We start from the raw sequence: 21,857 nt of genomic DNA, 5'->3' as shown, positions 1-21,857 counted from the left end.
TTGATAAAAAGTTGGTTTTGAATTGAAAAATTCCATTTGAGTTTTTAAAAATGTTCTCAAGTTCTAAAAAAGTGCATCAGTGGCATTATGCATCAGGTGTGGCACTGATTTCCATAACAAGACTGTTCTATTTTCAAGTTAGAAAATGCGTTTTTGTTTTTTTTAAACCAACTGCTAACCCTTGACTGTCTTTCCATCTTGTACATCATCACTATTAGTAGTGGAGATACTACAGGCCAAATTATGTACTCAGTGACAGCTGTGCAACCCTGTAGTCTTCCAGGTAAGTCAGTGACACCTCAAGAAGATAGGGTTGCACAGGTGTCACTATTTTCTTGAGGTGATTTTCACAGGTGTCACTAACTTAACTGGAAGACCAGAGCAGCACAGCTGTCACTGAATACATAATTTGGCCAGTATTTTCATCCCCAGTAGTCATGATGCATATGACAAAGATTCCAGCTTGACTGTCATGTCCGAAGCTGAGTTTGTGGGGCTGACAGTTAGAAAAAACAGGCCACATTCTCTCATATCAATAACTACTTGAAGCCATAACCAGCTGCTCTCCTAAGTCTCAAGCTATCCCAGCCCCAAAGTCAGAGCAGCACCTAAGCTTCCACAGCTTATGCCAGCTGACTATGGGACCATATGCTAACTGAGAATTGGCAGAATACTGAGACATTGCCACATCAAGGGAGAGCTAGCTGGTCTAGGAGCTGCCTTTATAGCAGCTAGCTGAGTGCTTCCCCACCCATGCTAGGGGAATTCTCAGCTGGCCAGTTAGAGCCAGACTCCAGCCACTTTACACTGAATTGTACACGTAGTTGGAACAGTGGCAGAGAATGTGACCCCGGTATCATTTTCCTTGCAAACTGAGCACTGAGCAAGTGTGATATGGAAATTAGCAAGACAAAATGGAATCGCACAGTAGATTTGTAAAGTTATTTTAGAGCAGAATTTGTTTTGTGGAGGGTAGAACTCCAGTTAGTGAATAAGTGGAAAAAATAAATTAAGCATTTTGTTTTATAATGTCTACATTTTAAGTACATATTTAATCTTCCAGTTTGCAATGTTAATTTTGTTTTAAAGCATTGCAATTTATCTTACATTTACTTTTTAAACAGTGTGCCTCTGCCCCTCCTACAACCTGAATTTTCTATGCTCTTACCAGAAATCCTGACAGGGGGCAGTAAAGTCCACTGAAGGGAATGGGAAGATTTCACAGAATACCTGGTACTTTATCATGCTACTTATGCTGAATCCACACATAAGAATTATTTAACTTTTAGACAATGCTATAGCATCATTATCCATCACAATGCTAAGAGTTTTCATTAAGCAACAGTTAAGGGATATTTTCCCACCATCTCACAATCTCCCTCTTTCCCCCAATAACATTTTAGAAAAGGACTCAAGGTTTGTAATTGGAAAGAGGGAGGGAAACCAGATAAACTTTATTCCATGTATTTTTAGCCACATGCTATAACTTAAACAAAGCATCCTAAATGTTAGTACTCAAGCTCCATTGTCCTTGGGTCAGACAGTCTGAATAGTATCTTCAGCAAGGAACACTAACTTAGTTCTCCACTCTCAGGGCCAGAAGGACTTAAAACTTCACCCTACAGTGCAGAAAAAATTAAAAGCATCTACCATATTAATGACTATTATAAGCAATTCAGCTCCAGCACTGAGACTGGGGAGAGTTGCTCCTACCTTCTTTTGCCAGAAGGACTGTTAATCTAATGTGTGTTTCAGGGTAGGGAAAACTTAAATCATACCGAACACTTCAATTACACCTGGGATCAACAAGTTCCAACTTTCCTCTTATGAAAAAGCGGTCAAGTCTTATTTCACTAATATCACTATAAGACTTATTATGTCTGAAGTGTTTGTCAGTCATATAGCTCACTCATGCTACTGAATCCAACCTCAGAAGAATTATTGCATTTTAACAATGTACAGTAACTCCTCACTTAAAGTTGTCCCGGTTAACGTTGTTTCATTGTTACGTTGCTGATCAAATTAGGGAACATGCTTGTTTAAAGTTGTGCAATGCTCCCTTCTAATGTCGTTTGGCAGCTGCCTGCTTTGTCCTCTGCTTGCAGGAAGAGCAGCCTGTTGCAGCTAGCTGGTGGGGGCTTGGAACCAGGTGGACTGGCAGCCCCCCTATCAGCTCCCCGCTCCCCTAAGTTTCCTGTGCTGCAGCCGCACAGCAGGCTAGCAATTGCAGCTATCCCTCCCCCCACTGCCATGTGCTGCTTCTGCGCATTGCCTTGGAGCTGCTCCCTGAGCCTCCTGCTTGCTGGGGGGGGGCGGGGGGGCCTAATGTCAGGGTGTCCCCCTCCCCCTACACCCCGCTTACCCCTTCTTCTCCATATAGAGCAGGGTGGGGACACAGAGAGAGACACAGACAGAGACAGTCTGGGGCAGCAACTGCTGTCTGAACTTCCTGATCCAAGACAAAGCAGTTAAGAGTGGGTCAGCTTACTTAAAAGGGGCAGTGTGCATTTCTCTCTCCCCCCACACACACAAGGTGTGTATCTGTCTCTGTCTGCTATACTATTTCCCCTCCCCTCCATTCCTGCTGCCTTGTGTGAGAGGCTACATTAACAACGTGTTAACCTTTCAGGGCTCAGACGAGTGCTAGTTCATCATTTGGCAGCAAGGCATTCCCTGGGAAATATCCCACCCTCTTCCACCCTCTAACTTCACCACCTCAACCAAGCTTCACAATCATCATAGCTGTGAACAGTATTAAATTGTTTGTTTAAAAACGTATACTATGTGTATATCTATATAATACATAGTTTTTTGTCTGGTGAAAAAAAGTTCCCTGGAACCTCACCTGCCTCCCCCTCTCCACCCCCCCTCCCCCCATTTACATTAATTCTTATAGGGAAATTGGATTTGCTTAACATCGTTTCGCTTAAAGTCGCATTTTTCAGGAACATAGCTACAACGTTAAGTGAGAAGTTACTCTAGTATCATTCTTATCTGACCACCACCTAATAGGGTAACTTCCAGTTGGCCATAAAGACTCTAACAAGATGCATTCTCATTATTACAATTCTGACCCAAGTTAGTCTGTACAGATGTGTTCAGAGGAAGAGCTCTGTCAAAACTGCAACAAGATCACATGGAATTTCCACTTAAAACAAATCATTAAACCATTTAAAGAATTAGGCATGGGAACTCATGTTAGACACCATATAATAATATCTCACTTATCACTATCCGTACTAAGTGTGATACAAAGATAATTGCAACACACTGAAAATTGTAGACTAAAGTGATGTCAACAAAATAAGCAGTTTAACTGAAGATTGGAGACTGAAGGATTCTTCAAATTTTTTGATCAAAACAAATAAAAATACTGAAGTACTGTGGCACAAAATTAGTATAAATAGACTTTATTGAAGTCAGTACCTCTGTACTGAAGCTGAAGATTGTGTCTACATAAGCACAAGTTGTAACATTTCACAACTTCTAAAAGGAATGTCAACAATTACAACGATCATGCATACCATGGTCGATAATCACATTTTAGAAGCATTTTCAACCATTTCTAAAGAAATGCTTATAACATTGTTATATATAGAACTACTTTCAATAAACTGCAAAACATTGATCAGCTTTTCCAGTATGGGCTACAGTGTCAACACAAAAGGGAGGCATAAATGTTTAATTTATGAAATCAGAATGGAATATTTACTGTAAAGAAAAAAAATTTAAAAGCTTTCAAATAAAGGCCATTACTGAACCAAAGTGAAGAGCACAACTTGAACTCTGAGTTCATTCATCTTTTAAAGTTGTCCTCTGAATAACTTCAGTTCAAAGCATAAATTCAGTACTGTGAGTATTCCTTGGACTGAAGTTTGGCAATGATGCGATCCAACTGTCTCTTTGCTTCACACTGTGGGAAATTGCTCATGTCATAATATTGAGGGGCAATTTTCACCAACCTGCCAAAAAGAGAAAAAAATTGTCACTAATATACAAGTTTTAACATTATAGAGCCTGTAGCCATTTTGCCTAATTAGCAGCTATGTAAAATAATTAAACATTATCCATCTCTTTAGTACTGTCTAGAAATGTGCAGATCCATCTTATGACTCCTGGTCCAGCATTACAAAGGCAGTTTTGAATTTTCAAAAAGAAAAGTGGCTTTACATACAAAAATATCCAGAGTTTAAATGCTTATTTAAGCAGTACAAAAGTTATGAAACATGTTCACACTAGTCTCAAGGCTGTGGCCATTTCAAAGATCAAAATTTCCCAGTAATTCTTAAGAAGGAATAAGATACCTAATTTTTATTGAGACAAGGCGGGTGAGGTAATATCTTTTATTGGACCAACTTCTGTGGGTGAGAGAGACAAGCTTTTGAGCCTTTAAATAGAAAAAATTAAGTTCTGATTGACCTAAGTGCGAAACACTAATATTCAAATAATCCAAAAAAGCATTCTGAATTGAATCATAATACTGAAGTTGTAAACATTTTATGATATACTGCAACGTTTTTGATTACTTCATAACTAGATAATTCCAAAAAGTATTGTATTCTACAACTTAAGATTCCAAGAACCATGAAGTCATATGTATAACACACAGAGAAACAAGTGATAACCTATATCAAGACGCAAAGTATGTAGCACAGCCTGCCTGCGCAATCATGCATCTATCACCAGAAAGTTAGCTCCTGGAAACTACAGTTCTTGCACCAAGGGAAAAATCCTAGCCGAATGATGACAATTGGAGTTTTGCCATTGACTTGAATGAGGCCAGGATTTCACCCCAAGTCTGTGACATAATGTTAAATCCTTCCTGCTCAGTCCTCAAAACAAATCCCAGGACTCCTCATTACTAACAAATATAAACATCTGAAACAGAAGCCAAAACCCCTTGTTCACATATATAGCCCCCACTAATGTATGGGAGCTATATGTACAGATCAAGGGAGCTCAAGTCACCTGTAAGTGCACAAACCCATCTATTCCATCAAAACATTTGATAGGAAAAAGAAGTTTTATAATAGACAGTTGTGGAAAAAAAAAAAGTACTAACTTTAGGTAATTCTGAGAAAACACCATCAGATTAAAAAAAGATTCTTAGAAAAGAGAAAATGTTGAAGTGTTTTTGCTCACCATTCTGGCTTAATATCTGTACATGTGCGGATGTAGTTCTTTGTTGTAAGGACAAATTCATTATAAAGCACCCATTCAGGTTTGTGATCAAGAACTGTGGAAGGATGTAACTGCACCACCTGGTTATCCTTCACTGTTAAGTAATGCCCTGTTCGCTCCAAATGTGCCACCTAAATTAAAAACAAAACAAAAAAAGCTTTTCATTACATGTAAGGAAATAAATCTATTCTACTTTGTGAACTCTGTTTGAAATTGTTTGAAGCTACTCATTTGTTTATTGCTGGCACAACTCTATAGCAGACGTCTTATTTTAGAAAAAGAAACGAGTATTTTCAAGGTATGTAAGCCTCACTTTCTAAATCTCACATGGACTTTGCATACTTGCCAGCCAAGAGTAACTATTTATATTGCCTGTCAAGATTTCTAGTGTTTTTGGCAATTGCTAAGGTATACTTAAATATTCATAAGCAATTCGAGCAAGAAACAAAGTGATACAAAACTGACTCGTAGTTCTTACTTTAGGAAGAGGATCACTAGCACAAAAGCATACCAAATATAGTTCTTTAAAATGAAAACTTTGGAAGAAGTTTTTAATAGCAATATCTTTACAAAGCCAATATCAGTCCAATAAGGACATTGACTCAAGCACTTTGGTCATTCTACTGCCTCTGGGACTGACAAAGGATATGTTGGGTCTTAAATTCTCATTTGATACCAACTACAACAGTACTTTGGATTATAATAATGGACCTATAATAATATAGTTTCTACTAACACTTTGGATCTGAAAAACGCATAAGCCCAATAAAAGAGCTGGAGATCCAGTGAGACAGGAGGAAGAATGGTCTTGTGCTAATGGGATAAGACTCAGAGCTGAGAGATGCAGGTTTAGCAACACACTTTTGCTGTGACCTTGGTAAAGTCAATTAACCTCTCCATGTCCAAGTTTCCCTGTCTGTGAAGAGATAATGCCTACATCACAGAGCTGTTGCAATACTTAATTTATTAGGATTTGGTAAAGTATTCAGAGATCTTTAAATCAGTAGTTTTATTTACAGAGTTAATCTAAAACTAATTCATCATCCCTTTAGTTAACTTTTTATTGAAGACATTTTATACAATCAACAATTCTGTTTGTTTTGTCACAAATATTAAAAGGGTGATAGAAAAATAATGAAAGGCAATATAGCAGAGTTGAAACAGTCCACATTATGGAGTTACAGCTAGTTATATCAATGATTTTTTTTAAATCAGTTCATCTTGGGCCATCTTTCCTGAATTGTGAATCTAGTACAGGCAGTAAATTATTTCATTTATCTTCATTCTTTTGTTCTTACCAAACACATTTTACAGTTGTTTTTCATTTTTGCTACCATAGTGATTAAATATATTTATTAGTTTATGTCACAAGTATTCGAAATAATTAACTACCAATGCTTACTTATAGCAAATCAGGATATTTCCCCAATGCCACAGTAAGAGAAATTCTTATATATTTTTTAAAGGTTTTTGTGCTTTTGTCTCTTATACCTTTTGTGGCATTATCTACAATGTCTGGGATATTATTTGCAATGGTGTGTTTTGAAATATCCTTTTTAAAATAGTCCTTTAAAGAATTAGTAATTTTTACCTAACTTCTCTTGTTCAACACAAAGGAAAATCACAGATATGCCATTACTTTATTTCAGGTTTGGATGACCACCCAATAATGATTCACTCTTAGATAATTCCCACTATTTTAATAAAATGTTTTAATCAATTTTGTTTCCTGGATTGGGAATGGAATATATTGGTTCAAAAATATTCCTGGGAGAACAACTGTTTAACTGTTTCTATCATATGTAGAAAAGGTAAGGGAAGAACAACTCATTTATTTAAATATTTTATTTTGGGGAATAATTTGCTGTAAATTTTCTTATTAATAACATGTACATTTAGTATCCAAATCTCTCTTGACTATTTAAATTTATACAAAAATCTCAACATCTGATTTCCTCATGCTTAGTATCATAGCTTCCATTTTCCTGTCATTTATCTTATAGCCAGAAACAGTAATACGCTATTATTTTGATGAGTTCTGGATTGATTTTGAAATATACAATAAAACAGATGCAAAAAAACAAAAAAAAAATTGTTTTTATGATATGTTACCTATTTTTAATTCCTCAATATTGATTGCCAGTGGTTCCACTGAAGTGACAGTGGAAGTAGAGTGGGAAAAGACAACAACTGGCACATACTACTTTTTAACAAAAGGTTTTGAGTTACAGCCATTAACTATAACTTGAGCAACAAGACAGTCATAGTTCGAATGCACTATATATAAAATATATAATAATGGGCTCAGGGCATCAATGCGTTAAGCACTGTAAAGGCATATGCATTTACCAGGACAAAAACCTTTGCAGCAGCAAGGTTTCCCCCCCGACCCCCTTCCTTTTTGTAACAATATTCAAAAACCTACTATCTGCAATAAAACCTATCTAGTCGATATTTTCGAATACTCCACTGATGCTAGTAAACTTTTTGAAATTATTTTTGATAAAATGTTTAAATTTATATAGAAGATTAAGTTTGTTTTGCCTTTGCCTCCTCAGGCATCACTGAGATGCAGGTATCCTCCAAGTTTTGGGACAGTGCAATTATACTTGCAATTACTTCCTTTGCTTGTCCTTTTCCAATTCAGTTATTTCCCCATTTTGTTTGTTTCCTTAACATTCTTTCTGGAGGCTTATCCTACTTTTAACACAGATTAGTACTTCCCATAAAGTTATTCTGGCTCCATCCTTAAGATTTCTAAAACCATGCAATTTCAGTTTTTACACTTAAAAAAAAAAATCTTTCTGCTCTAATAAAGAGTTGTTTAAGCATGAAAATTTAGTTCTTTGTGATCTGTTTTTATCAGATTGAATAAAACAGGATTATGACCAGGTAACAATGAAAAGGGAAATAGAAAAACGACAGCACTGCTATTTGATACATAAAATTTCAGGCCAGACAAGATCATTAGATCATTTAGTTTGACTCCTATATATCAAAGGCCATTCATTTTTCTATTTTCCCCTTTCATTTTTATGTATTCTAATCTGAGTACTATAAGCTAATGCAAAGCATACATAATATGCAGTCTCATCTCTTAGGGCTTCTTGTGTCTCAGCTATCTGTTAGACCTAGGTGTGGAATGAAGGAGTACTTATGTATATGTCTGTCTAATCAGGCCCTTACTAAGGACCATCTCTTGCAAAGAAGTACATGAAGTACTATTTTTGAAGTATTTCACAAGCCAATACTTCACATTTGCAGTATCATCTTTCACTTATGTTCAGAACTCTGATATCTAGTTATTTTAATATTTATGTAATATTTTCACATAGCATTCCAAAACTAAATTTGAAAGTAGAAATTAAAAGATGCAAGTGCAAAAGAAGTGCTGAAGTTTCTATATAGCTATTTGTACCCTGAAGCCCAGGGAATTTAAATACTTTAGAGCCTGAAATTTCTCTGAGGAAACAAAGCTTAGACTGAGAAAGGTCTGTGCACTGCAGGTGTTTTAACAATTATGCATCACAGTTATAAAACCATATTTCCCCCAGCACTCAAATTTGACTAATATAGAATTTAAGAATTTTCCCTCTTAAAAATGAGAAAAAATTAACAAAGTATGTTTACATAAAAAGTCAGAAAATTCTCAAGACTAACACTAAATCTGTCAGTGTATTTTTCATTTGTTTCTTAGTTAAAACTTGACACTTCTCTAGTAACTTATATCAGTGCACTTCCAAGCAGTATCAATAATCAGGCCTCAATACCTTTGTGAGGTATGTTATTTTACAGATAGGAAATTTATTACAGCATGCTTGTGGCAGACCTTTTGGCTATTGGTTTTGGTTTAAACCACTTAGACTAAATAGGTTTGTTTTCTAAATTTCTGTCTCAATATATTACTGTTTATGAGAAATGTTTACTATAATTAAAATAGCCCAGGGTTGAGATAACATTAGTATGAAAACCATGATTTTCATTTTTGGTTTGTATGTAATTTTAATGGTACTTTAAAGTAATATTTTATATTTTAATATAAAATTAAAACAAAAGATTATAATACTACTGTTAAACTGTTAAAGAGTTACCCACTAAAAGGTGAATTCAGACAAACATAAAACATCAAAATCACATGAGCTTTTCTCTCATCAAAATACACAAAACCCAGGGACACGTTAGTAACTTTTTAAAAGAAAGAACCTGGCACAAAATAAGTCCATGTAAACTACGCTTTCATTAAAAGGCAGACTGGTTCACTGAGTAGCCATTTAGCAGTCCTCTCATAAGAATACAGCTCTCCCCCATTTTCTGATCAGCTAAAATTTTCTTTTAGAAACTAAACAATGAACATGGCTTGATTTCCTTGCAAGTACCAACTATACATACTATACAAATTTTATGTCTGGTGGTATTCTGGAGTAATTTTTTCCTCACTATGCAACAGAGCGCACAATTATAGAAACGTAGACAACTAAAAACCAGAAAGGGGCCAGCGCTATAACTCTCCCAAGAGAACTGTTGTGGGATGTACCACCATTCTACATAGGGGGAAAAAGTTTGAGAACAAGGTTGACAGTCTTGCAGTATTTTTCTATCTCCTTCCCTGGGACTCTGATAGATTTATTAGAATACATGTCTGTGCTCCACCCATGGTTTATCATTGACAGAAGTGTCGAGGCTGAAATGATCAATCACTAGCTCAGCTTAAATACTTAGCTATCAGTATTTATAAATCAGTTGCTGACAATTGTTGGAGCAGATTAGATAATTAGAATAACCTCAATGTTTAGCACAATATCTTGTCCAACAATGAAGATCTAAATAGATAACTGGTCGTGACAAGCATAACAATTCCTACATATTTTAAAATAATGAGTCAATACTTTAATCAAAATGCTCAGAACATTTGCTTTTAGAAGCAGTAGACCATTATCCAAATGGAAGCTTATTGCCACTGTAAAACTTAATTTTTATTTAAATTTGTTAAAGCAAGCAGCTACCCGATCTTCCCCCTTTCATATTGGAAATCCAATATGGCAGCTGTAATGCAGTTTCCTTCTCATGCTTCAAATATCAGAAACAATTCTAGAAATACATTTTCTGTAGTTCTGTCAGATTAGACGCTATTTTGCATTTTAAAATCATTTTATTTGAAAGACCATTTTATTAGGCCTGTGTTTTGCTTTGTTTCTTTTACAATATTTACCAAGGATTAATTGTCAGCTATTCAACAAGGTAACTAGTAAAGACTAAAGAAATAACATTTTGAAAAAATTAGATTAGTTTAACTGCAATTTCTCTTCCAAGTGTGTGGTTTTCTTCAGATGACTATCATTTGTCAGGTTGATTGCACACTCCTACTCAATAAATCTTCTACTAAATAGGTTTGAATAAATTATGGTTAAACATTTTAATAAGTAATATTCATATAAGTTGCATAAACTGGTGATAGTTAATTAAGATAAAGTTAAAATCTACACAGCAAAAACTGAGAAGTCTATACATTTCATATACAGATACACACATACCTGCATAAAATACCCAGTAACCAAAGCCTTTCTTATATTGATATAATAGTCTCTGCTTGTAAAGTCTGTACTTCTACGAGGCAAATTAAATCTATCCATGATTCGTGACAGCTGTTGGCGTACATTGTCTGCAGACATCAGGGACCTGTAGTTAATGAAGTTGTCATAACACCACTGAACCGACTCATGATCTGCAATATTAAAAAAAAAATCATGAATCATCCAAAACTGAATGTTTTATCCCATTAAAACAAATAAATAAAACAGTGACCAACTGAATGGTCAATCAGATGAACCAGAAACAAAATCCATATTTTGTAAGTGCTAACAGTTCTTAGGCTCTTCAATGGATTTTATACATTAGATAACTTGGCTAAATTGTCTTCTACTCAGGAAATGTGTGGCCAGGACCAAAGAATATACCTAGAATTTTTTGTGTGCGGTAATACACATACACATTTAAACACTACTGTCTTGCTGAAATGCTATGCCAATGAATTTCTTTCTTCCTAAGATGAGAGGCACTATGCAACACAAGTGCAAATAACCTTGGCCACACTGCTAGGAAAAATGAACAGGCTGCAAGTAGCATGTGGAAATCTTTACTAACTGTATATGGCTAATGAACACATGAGAGACTAGTACAACTATATTGCATTGATACATCAACTAAATCAAATGAATAAAAATAATAAAACCTCCTTAAATATTAAGCCCTTTTATAGAGCTTTTTCATCTTTAAAGAGCAGTAGAAGCATGCTTTAGCTACCTTAGAGGAGTGGTAGGTTAAGTGTTTTCTGCCTTTTGAAGGGAAAATGAAAGCAGACATAAGTGGCTGGTCACAGCCTATCACAGTAACATCTCCAGAATTCCATACTTCTAGTGCTCTAGATTATCCAGACTAGTTGCCTACCATGGGTACGCTCACACTTTACTCCTTTTACTGTTCGGAAATGGTGGTTCTATCGAGACATTGTAACATTAGCTCATTTCAGCGAGTTTAAAGAAGGGTGATAACATTAAATACAGCATCAGTTCCCTTCAATAACAAAAATCAGAAACATTTAGACAATACCGGAACTACCTAAGAAATGTGTTTCATTCTTATGTAGCTCTGCAAGGCCAGTTTATCTTCAAATGATGCACTTGAAATCACCTTTGTGGCTTTAAATAATGCTGCTTTTGTCAGATTAGTAATCATAGATATGCAGAGCTGGAAAGGAGCTCAAAAGGACATCTAGCCCAGCCCCCTGCCTGAGGCAGGACCATGTATATCTAAGACTATCCCTGACAGGTGTTTGTCTAATCTGTTCTTAAAAGCCTCCAATGACGGAAATTCCACAGCCTCCCTTGGAAGCCTGTTCCAGTACTGAAACTATCCTTAAATTAGAAAGTTTTTCCTAACACCTAACTGACATCTCTCTTGCTGCAGATTACTTCTTATCCTACCTCCAGTGGCCAGGGACGTCCTCGTTATAAACAGCCCTTAACATATTTGAAGACTTGTCAGGTCCCTCCCTGTCTTCTTTTCTCAAGACTAAACATGCCCAGGTTGTTGGTTTTCTTAAACCTTCCCTTATAGGTCATATTCTCTCAACATATCATTTTTGTTGTTCTCATCTGGAGACTCTCCAATTTGTCCACATCTTTTTTGATGTGCGGTGACCACACAGCTGAGGCCTCACCAGTGCCAAGTAGAGCAGAACTACCTCTTTTGTCTTAATGTATTATTACTACATATTTGTTAAAATAGGTCTTCCATGTTCATGAATACTTTATATATGCTGTGTGAAATTAGATTGTAGGATCACTTCATTCTTAAAGGACACTGTCCTGAACATTTAGAGAAGTGATCCTTCACTTAAGTATAAACAAACAGGTGAAATGTACAAAGTTGTGCAAGATTTAAGGTACTTGTTTTCTGAGTAAGTTTTTGGTATTTTCAGACTAGCAAAAAAAGATAAATTTCTTATTGAGGAAGCTGTCAAGTTATTTTGTCGAAGCCAAGATGTTATAACTATTAAAAATAGATTATACTTTCCTCTCATAAGACACCTTACAAACAAAGGATTAATGTAGAGGCTTTTTGGTAGAATGAACAGTACAAACTAGCCCAAGAGTAATTTAAAGTTATTAAACCAAACACTGGAGAGAAAATCTCAACTGCATGCCATTTAATCTTTATCCCCTTCACTGAACTTAACAGGAGTTTTATAGTGTCCTGTACAAAAGAATATCCAGTTGCAGTTTCCAGCCTCCCACCTCAAAATAAGGTACCATAGGAACACAGTGAAATTAAGCAATAATTGGTTCCCCAGGTATTTCCACATGCAGAGAGTGACATTTTACTCAAACTGAACACATCACCACAGCCCCTTGTTGTAAATGTACTGTCTAGTCAGTTTTCCTTTAATCATTACTGAACGTATGTTTCACCAGAGTACTTGTACTTTTAAAGGGACAGTGGTTTAGGAGGAAAAACTGTATCTATAACAGCACACGACTCTCCTTTGGGGGCAAAAACAGGTGTACCAACACTAAGGTATTTGCCACAACCGCCGGATCCCAAACAAGATTGACCTAGTATCCAACACCACCAATAAATATTATTTTGATGCTAAGTGAGGACTCAAAGCTGCTATCACTTTCGGCAGAGTATTCTAAATCGAATTTTCATAAGCAGCATTGTTTTCACCCTCCAAGTCAAGCACTTCCTTCACTTGCAGGCTTCCAAAATATGTTCAGATTAAGTGTCCATAAAAGGTACATGGAGAATCCTGGAGCCTCAAGTCTTCAATATAAAGAGCAGACAGCATAAATGTGGCACCAGTGCAAGGCTCTCCAAAACTAATAGTGAATTTTCACAGAAGCCTCTTAACTACTGCTCAAAGTGAAGATATGAAGACATCTGTAGGCTCTTGATCAAAAAAGATGGACACGCTCTCTTGCTACTGGAGCGTCACATGTGGTTATAGTCAAAAAGCAACCAAGTAATAATAGCATTTTTATTCTACATACAAGTTTAACTTTAAAAACCTAGTTTTTACTCCTGTTAGCGCTGCAATAAGGTAATGGAAGAGTAAACTGGATTCAATTTTGCATCACACACCAAAGCTGCCAGCCAAGTCTTGAGTTCAACATTTTTTTCTTTATTTTTTTTTTTCTTTTACTGATTATGTAAAAATACAGCTAGATTGTTAAACACCAGGTTAAGCTTTCTTGGTAATTGGTGTAATCTTTTCAGTTATAAACAAAGCAAATTAGACATGGAAATCATTGATGGAAAATACTGGAACCCAGGATCCCACTTTTATAGTTATTTTTCAAGAAGACAGATAGGTGAAGATAAACAGTTCTCTCTGTCATTTTGATCTTGCTCAAACTGCCAAAATATTTTTTAACAAAATGAGTGATGGTTTTGGAGGAGAGGACACTGTGTTTGTATATACACATACAAACCATATATGTACAAGTGATATCCATGTGATAAATTACAGAGCCATGTGATAAACTTACCATTCACTATAGACATGTCACCTATGCTCTTCCAACAATTAATCTCCTTGAGACTTATTCCAACATTCCAGCCCCCTAACCAGCCTTTTCCCCCAAATCAACCTGGTCCCAGAAATGCTCCTCTCCTCCCCCAAAATCTGAAATATCCCCTCCTCAAAACTCCCCGGAGACATTACCCTCTGCCCAAGACAAGCAAAATTCAGGTTTTCTACGCCTAATATTTCATATGCCTGGAAAGGGTAGATTCCTTGCTGTCCAAGGCTACCCAGCACTCACCTCAAGACCTGGGCCAGACCAAGATACCCAACTTTAAAACAAATTTTTTTTTTTGAGGGAGACAGATGTGCTATTTCAAGTCTCTCTTACAGTGATTTTACATGTAAAGGTTTTATTCTCTCTCCCTCTCAGCTCAACAGGTGGACTTATGATAACGATGGCATCTAATTTTACAGGTAAAGAAACATCAGAAACAACCCCAACATTTTATAAAACTCTAAAATAGTCTTAAAATAGCTTCTTAGACTATCTGCATCTGGCACCTGAAAAACTTAGTGCCTAAGCCAATTCAGAAAGGCACAGAGGAAACCCAGGGAGCAGATCTAGCAGAAGCAGGAGGGGAACAGGTAGTCAGAACATACAACTGGGCAGCAGACATGAGTTCAGGTCTTAATAAGTCAGTCTTTCAGATAAATGACATTACTTCCTGGGTCAAAGGTAAGAGATAGTATTGTTAAAAATATGCCAATTTTTCCTCGCATGATATTTATTTAAAAAATTATTTAAAAAATACTGTGTTATATAACAAACTGGTACATTGAAATAGGATCGCTTAATTCACACTTGACACCAGGCACTAGAGGATGGTAATATTAAGAGTTAATGCATATTATATAAGTGCTTATGTTTACACTTACTTTGTTTGAAAGCATGATAGACATTCAGCAAGGTCAAATGATCTCCATCTATGTGGGCAAACCTCATCTTGGCTTCATCTGCTGCTTTCTTGGCTTCCGTGGGGCGAACAAAACACTGTGGGACTAAACAAGGTTGGTATGGGCCCAACACAAACGCCCATATCGATGAGTCACGCATTCACAGATAGAGGAACAAGGCCTAGCTAGGTCAGTTCACAGAGCATAGGGCAGGGCAGGATGGCCTCCAACTGCATCTTGGACTGTTTACTACCTTGATTTGGTACATCAACACCTAACCACATCTGTAAGACAAGAGGGTTTCAAAGCTACAGAGTACCTGATTATTTTGACTAGAACTATATGTAGGCATCAAAATCTCTATTCTGAAGGCCATCAAGATTGCCTAAATATACTAGAAGGCTCAACAGATCTTAGTTCAAGACCCAGTGCTGATAGCTGTACCACACACCAGTATCGAAGTGACAATAAATGTCTAAGAGGAAGTTTTTTTCGGAGAGGCTCTGTATGGACAGAAGTGCAGAAGCGAGTTTTCAAACTACACTGCACTAGTGCAGCTGGTGAAACTTTACTACTAATCTGCTGCTAGGTAATTTCAACCTTATATGTATTCTGTCATCTCCAGTAGGTATTGCTATCAGCACTGGTGCACAGAAACTTATGTGAATGAGAAAGTATCAAGAAGTCCAAGTCATGATGTTAGCGGTAGTGGTGGAAGGTTAAACCGCCCTTTGGCACTATTTGAAATAAAACTCCCACTCTGAAGTTGATGAATTCTGCCTATCCTCAGTTTCTCTTATACACATGATTTTATCCCTAAAGCATGCTTTGACTTTTAATTCAAAACCAGAAATTAAGTGCCAAAAATCTAACAGACGAATGAACAATTTAAGTGCACAAATATTTACTGCAGCATCACTTAGTTCTATGGTCTGTCAACATTTTATAAGCAGCCACCCCATTTTGATAGGTTTGCAACACTAATCTTAATTCATGAGGTTGAAAGTTGTTATACAAGGTCTTCACCTCATTTAAAAAAAAAAAACCACAGAGTTTGGTTATTCTTTAAGTAGACAGCATCATAAGGTTTTGTATGTGTCTAAGCTAATTTAATGCTATGAAACATGCTGAAAGGAGAGCCCTGAAGGCTTATGTTCTTTATTTTTCCAGTCACTTGGGACGTTTTGCACTTTTTCACAACTAAAGCCCACAAACCTAATTAGAAACACTATTCTAGATATCATTTGTCTGTAACACAGACAAGGACCTTTTGATTCGTATCTCTCATAAAAGCTAGTAAATGCTACATTTAAAGACCAGCTATACTGTACAAGTTGAATACTGCATGAAATTCCAATAAAAGGTGGACATTGTAACAGCAATGTTAGTGGAAGAACCTTACTCTTCAATTCACATGGTAACAAATCTGAAAGACCAATGGATCAAATACAATGTAAATGAAGATGTTTCTTCCACAAACCCACATCTTTAAAGTCCCATATTTGAAAATAAAGGAAATTAAAAAAAAAATTAAAAAGGTAAGTCTAACTTGAGCTAATAAAAACAAATTCTTAATTATGCTGTCACTCCACTGACTCACTGTTTTTCCTAGATGTGACAGAGTTTTCCAGAAGCCTGCAATTTAGCAAGTGCTACGAAGTATTCAAAACAGTGAGTTAAGGATGAATAATATGCAATGCCCTCGGTTTACCTAGTTTAAATAAGCCTTCACACTCCTCAAAACAGCCTTTTGTAAAAGGAATTTATCGTATGAAGGTTTAACTAATTTATTTGCTATTGTGTTCAATAATTTTGCTATCCCTTCCTCCTTTTTGGTATTTAGTTCTTCCATTTAATCCAAACAGCTAATCTCTGAATTGATTCTGGACAGCTCCTACAGGTGCTTTCTGCAACATGTTGTCACCAGCCCAGCTGTTTGCCTTGTAGAACTTTTTGAGATTTTTGGTTTTAACAAACAGTAGTTTAACTACATCCAAGAAAGAGACCACCCTAAGCGGCCAGCTTTCTATATATTATTATTTATCCCAATAGATGGTGGTGATATTATTAAACGTAGGCTTGCAGGGGAGAAAGATATATAGAAGAAGAAAAAAAAAGGAGTCTTGTCTAGACAAACAGATAGTGCACAAAAAGCTGGGGTGTCAATCTACAGCGCACTACATGCCACATGCTAACTCTCTGTGTGGACCCCACTATCTCCCACTAGAAGTTTCCTAGGGTGCCTTCAGCTTTGAAATAGCAGCAGGTCAATGTCCCCTAAGAAACTTCTATTGTATGGTAGCAGGGACCACACAGACAGTTAAGTGTGTAACATGCTAGTGTCCTGTAGAGTTACACCCCAGATTGCTGTGTACCATTCATCTAGATAACCCCTAACATACTCAGTATAAAACAAAAGGCCAGATATTAAATTCAGAAGTTTATTTGCCTTACACTCTCTCTTTAATGTAACTTTTGGGGTGGGTAGGAAGGGGAAAGGAAAAAGTGACAGAAAAGGCAGGCACCAACCTACCACCACCTCCGCAAATAAGGCTACAATTTAGTTAAAAATGATTAGATTCTGCCCTGCCCATCTGCTCTGAGTCTGAACAGTCAAAAAAACTCTGCAAACATTTTAGCTTGTTCTTACAAAACTTTCACATTATTAATATGCTGCAAGACTAAACTAAAGCAAGATTTTACACTTAGCCAAAACATTTTTCTAATCATCTACATTAAGCTTGAACCATTTCAAGAACGATCAGAAGTAAAATTGTATTGTAAACAAGTCTGCAAATGGTAAGAACCAATATTAATATCCTCATCATCACAATGGACTAAAACTTGCTGTCATCTTGTTAAGACTGAGCATAAAGTCAATCGTTCTATATAATTGGGGATTTAAACATGGAACCCACTTGACTTCTTGTTTTTTTCCCCTCAGAAGACATTACTTGACAAGCAGCTCTGCTACGACATACTAACATTCATGTTTTGCAGCAGCAAAATATAGCTGCGCAGACATATTCATTAAATGTGTTATAGAATGAAATTTCCTTTTCCATTTTTGCAATAATATGTCACTACCCTTTTTGACTTTCCCTTTTACTTTGAAAACTTGGGAAATTTATGTAGTATTTCATTTATCTGAGTTTTAGGTTAGTAATTAATTAGATTGGGGATGTTAAAAAGAAAGTGGCCGAACTGATACTCCTAGTCCTCAACAGAAATGGACAACAATCCTCATAGACATTTCTGTTCCAATGGCCTGGAATTCTTCCGTATTAAGCAAAGCAATAGACATTTCTGTTCCAATGGCCTAGAATTCTTCCATATTTAAAAAAAAAAAAAAATTAAGATATTTTAGCTACAATCTAGGAAGTCAAATTCTTGTTTCACCATTTCATGCATAGTGCATGCTTTAGTAAGTGTTAATTTCATTTCTAAATTTTAACCCACTACAAATAATTCTATACAATAAGCTTCGAAAGGCACAATTCTAGCTTTATTAAAAGGTATGTTTGTAATAATTTATATGTACGGATGTTGGAAAACTAAAATGTTTTCTCAAACTGGAGAGCTGGGCTTTGTTTGGCATCTCTTTCCCTCCCCCTGCTATTACCTGACAACATGGCAGTAATAGATAGGATCTCATTAGAACAGTTGTAGTCACAACTTGCAATAACCATTTTAGCCAGCTGTGGATCCAGTGGAAATTCAGCCATCATGGATCCCAATTCAGTCAGGTCTCCATCATCATTTAAAGCAGCTAGATAATTCAAAAGCTCTAGGGCTCTCATCAAAGTTTCAGGAGCTGAAAGAAAAACACTCTATTAGTTAAGCTGCCTTTAGTAAGCAACAATGTGACAAAGTACAAACTATTATACACATTATCATTTTTTTTTCTGTAGTGGACCAAATTCAGAACACAAGCGGTCACCAAATGCAATTATAGAGATCTAGCAACCAATGAAGCACAGAATATTCAAAGTTTGATATCGGCGATTTCTACACAAGAGTCAAAGCCTTTATTTAAGTGAGCTAATTTACCCTATTAAAGATGGCTACAAGTTTATCATGACATCTGGGTTTCAACTGTAATGAACTTCAAAAATTTTACTACTAGAAAGCCTAAGCTTAATATTCTCTCTTTAACTTGGCGCATTTGAAAATGTGGTTTTTTTAAATGAAAGTGTTTCTGGGTCTACAGAGAGAGAAAGTGCACACCAACAGGTCCATACATATGAGACACGGCAAGCAGCTCTGTATTTGCTGTAACTTGCAAAAAGGCTGTGTCAGAGGGCATGGTTTAACTATTGCTTTACTAATTAATAGGGTGACCAGATGTCCTGATTTTATAGGGACAGTCCCGATTTTGGGAGCTTTTTCTTATTAGACACCTATTACTCCCCCACCCCCATCCTGATTTTTTACACTTGCTATCTGTTCACCCTAGTAATTAAGAATGTATTAAATTTATCTTGCTCAAAATTAAATATTACATCTCCACTCTGTTTCTTGATAGTTTTGTCATTCTTTCGCAAAAATGATGTTAGTAAAAGTTAGGCATCTTCACCAACAAGAACCTCAATTTTTATTGCAAAGGATACTTAATCTGCAGGCTAAGTTTTGTTTTTAAAAAGCACTTTTCAGAATCCAGTCACAAGTGGTATGAAAAGTGTCAAATATTTAGTGACATGGACATATTTTATTATACCAAGTGCACTGACGTGTCTTCCCCTTCCTTTAGTTTCGTACAAAGTCAGTCCAAAGTCACTTTTTGAATACCACACTATTTTAGGCCAGACTTTAATAAAAAAAAAAAAGAAGAGAACTTTAGATGCCTGCAGTCTCAACAAACATCCTCTGGTCCTACAAAAATGCTATCCTTGTCCTCTATTCTCTATGAATGTATAGAGATAAAGTATAGAGTAATACTATTTACCATTATGCACATCTCCTGCATGGGAACAAGGATTCTGACTTATTTGTAGTGACTGTATTCCAGTGCTTAAGAAGGACTTAAACATACTGCCATATATCATTTTAAAAATCAGTGCCCAGCCTGATATTTAAGTAGCAACATGAACTGGCTTATTTTAAATTTTTAAAGGTTTACAAAAATTAAATTCACAATTGAGCTGGAACTTTCATTTTATGCTTCAATATGCCAAAGTGTGCATTAAACTTTAAAAGTACTGGCCAATTTTATTTACATGAGATTGTTAATTGATGTGCAATCAGATTGTGTAATCAAGGTGTTAAGTAAAAAAACCTCATTAACTAAACTAATAGGTTTTTCTAACACAGATGATTTGATTTTGCCTTATCCTCTCCAAACAGGGGGCATGTTGTGGAATTCCTTGCTTAAATAAAAAAGAAAGCACTCATGCAAGCAATGACAGAAAGATGAGTTGTGTTTTGTTATTGGGGCTTTTTTGGGTGGGGGGAGGAGAGAGGAGGTAACAAAAGGGTGTGAGCACTAAAAATCAGGATAACCGGAGAAAGCTGATTATGGGTAATCACAAAATAGTTAAAATACAACTAACAGATAGAATGGTAGTTCATTTTATTAGTCCCTACTTACACAATATCCACTGAAATTAAAATATTCTAGAGTAACAAAGTAAACTACTTACAAAAATACATCTACAAGATATAATTCTAAACAAACCTGATATCAAAGTCATACCTGGTGGGTCCATAAAATCAAAGTGCACCAAGTCATCTATACCAAGTTTTTTCAGCTGTAACACCACAGATCCCAAATTGGATCTCAGAATTTCAGGGTAGGTGTTGTCCTGGCCCAAAAAACAAAAAATAACAAGTTTGTTTTCCACTTTGCTTTTAATTCTCCCGCCTTTCCATCAAACTTAAACACCCTGGCAATATCTGGTAAAGGTGAGACAAAGTGGGCGAGGTAATATCTTTTCTTTGAGCACTTTCTTTTTAAATTCTGTGGATTATGGAGTTGTTGTACTTTGTTCCACTTTTTGTTTTTGTGAGGGGTGGAGTTATCAGGGTTTTATTTGGGGGGGGGGGGTGAGGGAGTGGAGAGGGGGTATTTTGCCAGTTGTTGCAAGTTTCTTACACGGTAAAGCAATTTTTGAGATTCTACATTCAAGTAATCTTACCTGCATTTCAGTTTTGTATGCCTTCTCCGTATAGAGCCTGAAGCACTTGCCTGGCCTAGTACGACCAGCACGGCCAGCTCTCTGCTGAGCAGATGCTTTGCTGATCGCTGTCACCAATAGAGATTCAACTCTAATACGAGGATTGTATACCTATGTAATAGTGGAGTCCGAAGCAGGGAAAAGAAAAGTGAGTAACACACACACATATAGGTAGAAATGCTATGCAGGAAATAAAAAGATATTAGACTAAATTTTCAAGCACTGCTTCTAACTGAAAGATTATGTGCATTAATTAATGTCAGAGAAACTTTCTGGCTACAGAAAACAACTGGATTGGTAATGGAAAGCTTCAAATACATTTGCCCGTCTAAACTAAGAAATGTTTACTTTTCAACTCATTTGTTAACATCTTGTCCAGCTAGGCTCCCTGTCCACTTTTAATGTGTGTATGTTTAGATTGCAAGATTCTCATGGCAGGACTAATGTCTCCCATTTGTTCTATATAATGCTAAACACACTGCTGGTGCTCAAATAATTCCATGCAAAAACAGAGCCTCAATGTA

At 36.2% G+C, this 21,857-nt stretch overlaps 1 protein-coding gene across 1 annotated transcript in view; it reads right to left on the bottom strand.

Annotated features, from left to right (window-relative positions):
* Nucleotides 1-3,394: 3,394 nt before the first annotated feature.
* Nucleotides 3,395-21,857, bottom strand: part of DHX15 (DEAH-box helicase 15) — a 55,594-nt gene continuing 37,131 nt past the window's right edge. The window contains exons 6-12 of the mRNA XM_034772534.1: nt 21,295-21,444; nt 20,853-20,961; nt 18,783-18,974; nt 15,143-15,265; nt 10,713-10,903; nt 5,143-5,312; nt 3,395-3,962 (exon numbers count right to left, since the gene is read on the bottom strand). Coding sequence (XP_034628425.1) covers nt 3,845-3,962; nt 5,143-5,312; nt 10,713-10,903; nt 15,143-15,265; nt 18,783-18,974; nt 20,853-20,961; nt 21,295-21,444 — 1,053 coding nt within the window. The 3' untranslated portion in view covers nt 3,395-3,844. The remainder of the gene's footprint in view (nt 3,963-5,142; nt 5,313-10,712; nt 10,904-15,142; nt 15,266-18,782; nt 18,975-20,852; nt 20,962-21,294; nt 21,445-21,857) is intronic.

Source organism: Trachemys scripta, chromosome 5 (genome assembly GCF_013100865.1).
Source record: "Trachemys scripta elegans isolate TJP31775 chromosome 5, CAS_Tse_1.0, whole genome shotgun sequence".
NCBI classification, from domain to species: domain Eukaryota; kingdom Metazoa; phylum Chordata; order Testudines; family Emydidae; genus Trachemys; species Trachemys scripta.
This window is presented reverse-complemented; position numbering and strand designations above follow the sequence as displayed.